General features: G+C 42.8%; 1 protein-coding gene across 1 annotated transcript in view; it reads left to right on the plus strand.

Annotated features, from left to right (window-relative positions):
- eipr1 (EARP complex and GARP complex interacting protein 1) overlaps window positions 1-10,000 on the plus strand; it is a 65,598-nt gene that overhangs the window by 46,012 nt on the left and 9,586 nt on the right. The window contains exon 7 of the mRNA XM_023394699.2: window positions 8,847-9,014. Within this exon, the coding sequence (XP_023250467.1) occupies window positions 8,847-9,014 (168 nt within the window). The remainder of the gene's footprint in view (window positions 1-8,846; window positions 9,015-10,000) is intronic.

Consider the following 10,000-nt stretch of genomic DNA (forward strand, 5'->3'; position numbering starts at 1 on the left):
GAGAGAGAGAGAGAGAGAGAGAGAGAGAGAGAGAGAGAGAGAGAGAGAGAGAGAGAGAGAGAGAGAGAGAGAGAGAGAGAGAGAGAGCTGTCACTGGGGATGTTCTTACACTGCATCTCCCCCGAATTCCCTCTTGGACGGACAGTCCACAGTAAGGACTAAACACACACACACACACAGAGCTGTGTAATAGCTGCCAGGCCTGCAGCCATACCATGCACTGCAGGGTGCATACTGAAAAGCAGTGCAGTGCTGCAGTGAAGCATGGACTCTTTACACCTCCCCTGTGGTGTGTATTTGTGCGTGTGAGTGTGAGTGAGACTGACAGAGAACGAGCAAGACGGAGAGGGGGCACAATGAGCAGATATGGAAAGAGAGAGAGAGTGTAAGGGAAGGAAAGAATGATTGATAGTGGTGCTATTTGCTCCCTCACAGTTCAGGTTAAAAGCAGCTGTCTGTCGGTACAAAGGGAAGAAGAAGACAGCATCAAAACTCCTCATCCAGACAGACAACACAGGCTCCTGCTCTCACTGTACGCCACCTGACCAGAAACAGCCTTTTCATTCCACCTATTCAACGGATTTCGCAGTGCTTCCGCTCGCCGTAATGATAGGTTGCTCAGGGTAAACTATTATTCAAAAGCATTTTCCATCATATTTTATTCACATATTCAAATATAGCACCATTATGCAAAAAGTGTTGCCTATTAGGAGTATCGTATTTCACATTCAAATATGGGCCTTTATGCAAAAGATGTCAGCTGTTTTTGAAATAGTGGTATTCCATATGCCACTGTTGATTTGATGGTGACCTTTTGAACCCTGCTACTGTCAAATCAATCTTGTGTAACCTTTTCATGTGCTCTAGCTCCCACCTCCCCCTCAGCAGACATGGACCAGACATCATACTGTAACTCTCCCAGTGCTGTATACTCGGCCTTATGCAGACCTCCAAATTAAAGAATAAAAACGAAGAATACCTTTAGATTTATGATGGCAACCCACCGCCCCTCTTACTTACTGTTACCGCACCTGTCAAGCTTTCTGTTTTCACACAGCACACATGCAGTTTACAGTGATAATGGTGGCAGATTTATCACCTGCAATTTGTAGTTACTTTTGAAAAGCTTCAGACTTCAAAAATAAAGATTCTCCTCTAACCGCTGACAGTCAGTTTTGCAGATTAAATACCAACTGCAGCTAACAGATTTTTTATTTTTTTAGTTTTACCCAGCTAGTTAGCTAATTGAGCTAACTTTAGTGCCATACTGAAAGCACCGTCTCTGGCTGAGTTTTTAATGTTTCCAGCTGACTCATTTTAAAAGAAGAACCTAGTAAAAGAGTCTTAAATGTGCACTTGGTGGCTACGTACATAATATTTTGTGCTACGAGACCGAGGTTAAAGCAACATCCTGAGCAGTTGTTGGTCCATAGAAAACAAAGGCCCTGTTCTGACCTGGTATTCGGTGATCCGATCACAAGTAGTCGACTCTGAGCGCATCAGTTCACACCTGCATTAATATGCGTCTTTAGTGACCACTTGTGATCAGATCTCACTTCCCAGCTTCATATGCAAATAAATACATAATCAATGTGTTTGTGTGTGTGTGTATGAGAGAGAGAGAGAGAGCGAGCAGGGCAAGGAGGGGGGCATCACCGCACTGCGCACAGCTCTACAATGAAATTAGCTTTTAACCATTTGAAATAGTGAAATATTTCTGGTTCATTATAAACTGTGTTGGGACTGATCAGACTGTCAGAGGACGTCAGTAGAGGAGCTGCTCCTTCAGTGTGGTCCAGGACACATTCACGTTCACACTGCTAGAAGAATGTGACTCTCAGGAATCTGTCACTCAGACCACCTCTGAATGTGTTCTGAGTGATCGGATCTCAAATGCCTCCTCAACGCGTCCCCGGGTGTGTTCACACCTGAGCTGTCCACTTGTGATTGGATCACCTGAGACGGAGCTTGATGTCAGGTCTGAACAGGGTCTTACAGGAGACAGTATTGTTCTTATATTGCAATGTAGAGCTATCTAGCCATAGTATTAAATGCAAGATCGCCCTGTTTGGCTGCTTATCTTTTCTACCAGTTTTCACTTTTAATCTTAAATTTGAGAAGGCTTTTAGGATGATGACTAACAACATGTTTTCACCCATGTAACACAATCTGACATAACAGCGGCTGAGGTTCCTGCACAGAGCGATGCAGAGTCACTCACATGAGCAGCATCCAGGACCGGCTCGCACACAGTGGATGTGTTGTGTCGTGTTTGGGGCTTTTTAAACTAATGTAATAAATGAATGGCGTTCTAACAGAGAAACATACCGTTCAGTCCATTCTTTACAGTTTTGCCCTTGTGTTTTAAGATTTGGCTGAAGCTAAAAAAGACACCACCCTTCAAACTCTTTAAATGCTTGTTCACGCAAACACCACTTCTACATTATCACGTGTGAGAGTATGGTTGCTGCAGTGTGACTGACAAGTGCTGAATTCAGGCTGAATCTTTAATTACAATAAATCGAAGTGTAGGGGATGTAACATTATATTTTGGAAGTTTACACTTAGTCAGTTGTGATATTAGTTTTTCTCTCGTCGACTCCCCAATCATTTAAGTTGCTTGATATAATGATCCCTTACTTTTAACCGTTGGCAGGCTCTCTCTCTCTCTCTCTCTCTCTCTCTCTCTCTCTCTCTCTCTCTCTCTCTCTCTCTCTCTCTCTCTCCCCCCCCCTCCTTCTCTCCTTCCCTCTATATGCCTGCCTGCCTCTCTCCCTCGCATCTTTCTTTCCCTGCCAGCTCCATCTCAAAGCCAGGCTTTAATTTTGATCAGCGATGAAATGATTGCTCTCCTCTTTCGATTTTTCTTTTCTCCCCCTCTCTCCCCACAGCAGTTGCATCTCTCTCCCCACAGCAGTTGTCATAGAAACAGAGACATGTGTGTGTGTTTGTGTGTGTGTGAGAAAGAGAAAGAGAGAGAGAGAGAGAGAGAGAGAGAGAGAGAGAGAGAGACTGTGAGCGTCTGTGTTCCAGCCGATCCCCTCAGTGGAGTTAGATTTATCACCTGGACTAAGTCAGGAAGGTGTGTGTGTGTGTGTGTGTGTGTGTGTGTGTGCGTGTGTGCGTGTGCGTGCGTGCGTGCGTGCGTGCGTGCGTGCGTGCGTGCGTGTGTGAGAGAGAGAGAGATGGACAAGTGTGTGTTTGTCTGTCTTCCTTTGCAGCTTTCCTCTTACACACCTCTATCTTCTTCTGTATTTACACATATAACAGTATTTTAGGGAATGTGTTTTCCAGTTTTATGTTATTATCTGTGTGCGCCTAACAGTGTGTGTAATAGGTCCCCTGTCCCCTCATCAACCCCCCCATCACACACACTCACACTCTCAGCATAGCTGGCTGGGTGACTTTAGATTGAGTGTGCTTGGTGGCTTAGGCCGGCCACAACTCTAATCCTCCACACTCATACAAACACAAACACACGCGCACTCATACAAAAATTCCCAGGTCTCTCCACTGGGCCGAGGGAGTATGCGTGTGTGTGTGTGTGTGTGTGTGTGTTTGTGCATGTGTGTTTGTGCATGTGTGTGTGTGTGTGTGTGTGTGTGTGTGTGTGTGTGTGTGTGTGTGTGTGTGTGTGTGTGTGTGTGTGTGTGGTGTGAGATAGAGAGGAGGGGATTGCACAGAGACACCAAGGAGGGAATGAGCGAAACTAACCCAATTTCCTGCTCCATTTCCTCTTCACGCGGCGCGCGCGCCCCATTCTACGGTGGCCCGGGTTGAACACCAGCCACTCTGCGGCCCAGGGTCACGCCTTTTACCTCAGAGTCACACCCAGGAGAGGGAGGGAGCACTGTAAATAAATCATGTGCTCCAGCTTGAAATTACACATGAAATTGCTATTTTGAGTGAAACTGAAGTTCACCAAAAGTTCCAAGTCCACTCATATCAGAACACTGCTGGTTGATGAATGCTTGTTTCAAACGTGTAGATGTACTATATGTATTTATTCTTATCAATGACCCACCTTCCTTAAAGTGAGAAATGCAATAAATAAATAAATATTCCATAAAGCATTTGTCAAGGCATGGGAAAATACAACTGAATATAACTTCAGGGGTGGGAAATACTATATAGATGAAGTCTTTTATGATAATATTAATAAACTTTATTTGTAGAGCAAGAGATGTAGCTCAAAGTGCTTTACAATAAAAACTCGAATAGTACAATAAAATAAGGGGCGAATTGAAGGAATATGAAAATAGACATTAGAAAGACAGTAGATGATAAAATATATAAATGAAAATAAAAACAGAAACCAGTAAGGATGGTAAAATATGAGAGAAATAAATGTAAAGCCATGTTCAATAAATAGGTTTTCAGCTGTCATTTAAAATGTTCACTGAGCATCTCTTACAGCTCTGCAGGGTTTTCCACAGTTTTGGAGCGTAGTTTAAAAAAAGCTGCATTGCCGATTTTTCTTGTGCACAAAATTGTATGTTTTTTAAAAAAAACTATAGAAGATCTGAGAGCTCATGAAGGATTATTATCACAGTGCTTGTAATTTTATACTGCAGTATCAATATATATCATGTGTTAATATGATAAAGATTTCTAGACAATTAATTGAGAAACTCTTAATTGATAATACGACCTGACAGGAACGCTCGCTTTCATCCAATCAAGACAAAAAGCAAACACTGACAAATCAATGTACTTCATCAACGCTTCATCAATCCCATAAAGTCACGGGACGGTCCTCGTTTCCCACAGTGGCCCAATACAAGAACTACTGAAATAATGAGCAATAAGGTTTGGATTTGACAGGATTTTACAGGATGTGAATCCAGTCTCGAATCCACTCATCACATCAGAATCTCAAACCCCTTACTGACTCTGTTTGGGTTCAGGTTTCAACATTTGCAACTAAAGTTAAGAATACTGGAAGTTTTGATTCAGAAGTTATTGGCAAATTATTGATATTATATGCATGAATGTTTACCTGAGGAATTCTGACTGAGAAATAAAGTGATGGTCTCGCTAGTCGTGACAAGTCATCACTCCGTTGGCCAGTCACTTGCAGTTGTTAAAGTGTCACAACTCATAAATGATTGTGGGGCAAACACAGACACTTGCCTGAATTCATTACGGCATTAACATAAATTTTCTACATCTGATATAATAAGTCCATAACACTGGATCCATAACAGAACCGTTTATCAAAAGCAAACATTTTTATTTTTGTTTAATTGCTACAATGGTATAAACAGTAAATCTCTGACAACTTTATATTGTCTCACAGTCATAGCATCCAACCACTCAGCAATTCATTTACATGCACTCCTCGAAAAACAAGTCTTGATAAAGCAAATGATCAGACATCAATCCAGCAATGACTTTGGATCACCGCCGCCAGCGTGGAAACTTTTCACACAGCAAGAATGTTTTTTGTGCCTTGTGCCAGCGACAGTCACAGCCCGTCCGTACGTCCCACTCACGTGGACGGTAACACCTTGATGGAAGTTCTTCAGATTTGGCACAAAAAGTAATTAAATTTTTGGGGGGTCAAGGGTTAAAGGTCAAGGTCACAGTGATCTCACAAAAAGCAGTTTTGGCCTTGTGAATGCAACGTCTCGCCTTGAGGGACTCAATTCAAATTTGTCAAAAACGTTCACCTGGAATCAACGTTAACTTGGACTCAAGGATGAATTAGTTTGATTTTGGTGGTCAAGGGTCAAAGGTCAAGGTCACAGTGACCTCACAAAATGTGGTTTTGGTCGTGTGAACGCAATATCTCTGGAACGCCTTGAGGGGTTTTGGTACAGACGTTCACTCAAAGACAATTTGACTCCAAGACAAACTGATTTCATTTTGGTGGACAAAGGTCAAAGGTCAGTGTGACCTCACAAAACCCTTTTTAGCCATAACTCAAGACTTCACTCAGCAATTATGACAAGATTTCACACAAATGGTTGATTTTTTTCTATGACTCTGGATGAACAGGGATGTAACCTGAAACCTGGGCAACGGAGGCAGATGACCACAATGAGGTCATTCTAGTTAGTTTTGTTTCTTTCCATTGATTCCTGATCTCCCACCAGAGCTACACCAACACTGCCACCTTCAAAAAAAAGTGATTCTAGGTGTCTGCCTTTTCTCCTGTGAGGATACTTTACATACTGTATCCAACACATGACAGAGAGGATGGGCATTGCATATCGTATGCAACTGGAAAACTGCAACACAATCCTTATAACCAATCAGAGATCAGCGTTTGTGTATATTCATGGTAATAGTTGAAAACCAGATATCGATGTATGTGCACTCATTTTTACAGAATAAGTTATTCGGAGCTCTCTCTCTATGCTCCATGAAAAATGTGTGTTTTCAGTGGAAGCTATTACTTCTTATTTGACATTTTCTGTCAAGCTCCATATGCCAACACCAATGCCACGGTCTAGTGGTAGCAACAACACACACACACACACACACACACACAAACACACTCACAAACACACTCAGTCACACACAGTCCCTGAGTTGTCTTGACCTAATTGAAGCCCAGCAGTCTGCCCCAGGTCATTCTCTTATACCTCCCTTATTTTAATGAGATTTTTAATTAGCATGTTAATTGCCTAACATGATCAGCAGGGTGACTAGCTAGCTGGCTAGCTGCTGTTGGCATCCAGCTGGGCAATAGCACTGTGGCTTTCCACTCTACTGAACAAATCTGTGCCAAACTAAGCTTCGCTAGGCTAGTCTGGAGAGGAAATGGTGTTGTTGTCTCATGTTGCATTAATGGTGAAGGCAGAGCTCTAGATGCAATTAATTACCAGTTTATTCAAATGAGTTTCCATTCCCTGACCCCCAGTTGATTTCTTTTTTATAAAACACCACAAGCAGGATACAAAGACAGCTAGCAAATATTAGCAAGAGAACCATTAATATACAGCTAGTCACATTATTACACAGACACATAGTGTAGCACGGCTGCTTATGCAGAAACAGGATTTTTCATATGACATGACAAGATATTTTGTCATATTATAGAAGAATCGAAGATGCAAACAAGCTTCCATTACCGTGGTGTCTCGCTGGAAAACTTGCACAATAACACTGTAATCTATGCAAAGGCTTTTACTTTTGAACAGTGTTTGCCATTAAATACAGTGTGTCTAAGATCTCCGGTCCTGTATTCTGTTACATTTCAGACAGTTACATGTTTTTTCACCTTAAAATCACAGAATGCACAGACTAATTGTCAATATCAACTCTAAAATGAAAAGCCTCTTCTTCAAATCTTCCTGTCACTGGTCTCCATTAAGTCCTCACGTTTGAATTCTGACTCGCAGGTCACATGACGACATGGGACAGACCACAGAACAACATCGTCCGTCTGCTTTGTGCTGCTGATCGCTTCCTATCTGATCTGGATAATCTCTGCATATGTTTCCCGGCACACAAAATTCCACTCATTTTTTATTAAATTGTATTATAATCATCATTGTATTATAATCATGAGCTACCCAATAATGCTGTGACTGCCTGTCAAAGTTACACAGTAGATTTACATCCACATTATTGCGGCTCAGACAGAAATGTAATTGTCATGTGTTTCCCCAAGCGGGTCATAACCAGACTCACATTACTGTTTTGAGAATAAGTTCTACGTTCACAGCAGGCTACCGACCAGTTTGAAGGGGGAGATTTCTGATTGTGATTAGCGCGAGTGTCTATGCTTCATAGTCATCGCATCGCATGCCTTCGCTTCAACCACTTCTGCTTCCACAGTAATGACAGAGCAACACACAAAACAGCCAGCGTATTGGTCTATACAGTATATTATTAGGCTGCATTAATTAATTTTTTTTTGGCTGATTGGGGAAAGAATACAAGTCAATAACAGGGTTAGGGTTAGAAGATATATTTCAGTCTCTAACTTGCTAGACGTTGGAAGTTCTCCACCAGTCAGTCTGTAGTTGTGTTGCAGTGGTGCTGGGTAGGATCCATACAGCGGCTTCATCAGAACGTCATGGCTGAGAAGATCTGCCGGCTGTGAATGGAAATGAGGTTGATGAGAGCTGTGTTTGTGAGCTAGAAAAACAAAACAGGGAGCTAAAAGAAGGTAAACTGCAACATACATCTGAGGGAGCGTGTTGGGTGATAATTCTCTATGGGCTTTACTACATCTCTAATATTTGACCATCATTACCATCATTACCATCTTACTATACTTTCATTGTTCAGGAAAAAAAAAATGTTGCAGCTTTAAATAACTAATTATGTAAAGAAATGTCATGTTTGTACAGAAGGAAGCAAATAAAAGAGAAGCAGTCGTAGTTTTTTACCTACACATTTAAAGTCATAGGAGATGAAAGGAGGGGGAGGAGGAGGTGGCCGGAAAGATGGAGACACAATGCACAGAGAGAGTCCTCTGTCATGTCATTCTGTTAACTTCACTCTAGCAGGAACTCAAGGCTGTGCGGTTATGAGGCTCACCTTTATAATTTACCACTGTCTTGTCGGCTTCTTTATTGAGCCTGGCCTTCGCTGACAGACACAGACACAGAGGAGGCTTTGATTCAGCCTGGGAATGTTCCCGCTTGTGTCGACCCCGTGAATCATTCTCTCGCTCATATCTTCCTTTGTTGTTCTGTCCTATCCCCTTCTCGCTCTCTCTCTCTCTCTACCCTCTCTTCCATACCTCTCTCATGTCATTTCTCTCCCCCGGCTGCTTCCTCTCATTCTTATCCCTCCATCCTAATTCTTTTCTCTACCTCTCCTCTCATCTTTCCCCCCCATCCTGTTTTAATCACCTCAATCTTCTCCTCCCTCTCTCTCCTCTCCAGTCAGATCTACTGTATAGAGAACGCCCATGGCCAGCTGGTGCGTGACCTGGACTTCAACCCCAACCGCCAGTACTACCTGGCCAGCTGCGGAGACGACTGCAAGGTCAAGTTCTGGGATGTCCGCAACGTTCAGGAGCCTGTCAAGACCCTGGAGGAGCACTCGCACTGGTTGGTGTATTGTAAAGGAGGGGGGGGGGGGTCTGAGAGATGCAGGTAATGGAGTGGGTACTGTCCTTGAACCAAGTTCCCATTTCAGCAAGCGTCCGTCCTGGTCTAAGTGTCGCACTGAATCAGAACCTGCTGTCACCCAGTCTCAGTACATGGATTACTTAATATTTTTTGGAAATACACTAAATGTCTGTCTGTCTGTCTGGGTTCTGGATTTTAGGGCCTTAGTTTCAGTGAGGAGAAACCGCAGAGTTCAGAAACCTGATCCCGCTCTGGGCTTGAGCTGGGCTCGATTATCATGTTGGACTATTTGTGTTTCAAATGTGACTAAAATTCTCTCTCTTTCAGTCTCTGACCCGGCGACAATGCGGGCCATGTGTTGCAAGTAGATATGCAATGCCCACTGACTAGCAGAGGGAGACACAGCCTAGCCAAAGTGCTGCATTAGCTTGGTGAGCCAGCAGTCAGGAATGGATGAAATACAGCAAAAGCTTGCAAAAGGGGAACTTTGAGAAATACCCATTTAATTCAGGGAAGGCCATTGAATTGTGCAACCATGAAGACCTTGTTATGAGATAACAATGTCCAAACCTCCTCCACAACTCCTGCTGTGAAGGAGCATCTGGATTGTGCCTGTGCAAAGTTCTGTTCAGGATTGTAACTGTACGGACTTTTCATGAATTTATTAGCCATGATTATCTGGTTCAGCTGATATTGGAAAAAGGCAAATTTTAAAAAATGTGTTATTTCGCTGTGCTCCGGCGTGCTACTGCATACTGCGTTATTTTAAGCATCGGTGTTCTTTAAAGTTTGTGTTAACAGTTCGGGGAAGGTCGCAATCTCACGAATGCTCTTGTGGCTGAATAGGAGCAAATCCCTGCAGCCACAAAATCCCGTTGAAATCCTTTCCAGCAGATTGGAGGCTACTTTTGCCCGTGTAGTGCATCTGTTAAAAATTGACAACACAATCTCTCATGAGAAACAGT

Source organism: Seriola lalandi, unplaced genomic scaffold (genome assembly GCF_002814215.2).
Source record: "Seriola lalandi dorsalis isolate HSWRI2012SDOR001 ecotype SW California unplaced genomic scaffold, Sedor1 jcf7180002054953, whole genome shotgun sequence".
Lineage (NCBI taxonomy): Eukaryota > Metazoa > Chordata > Actinopteri > Carangiformes > Carangidae > Seriola > Seriola lalandi.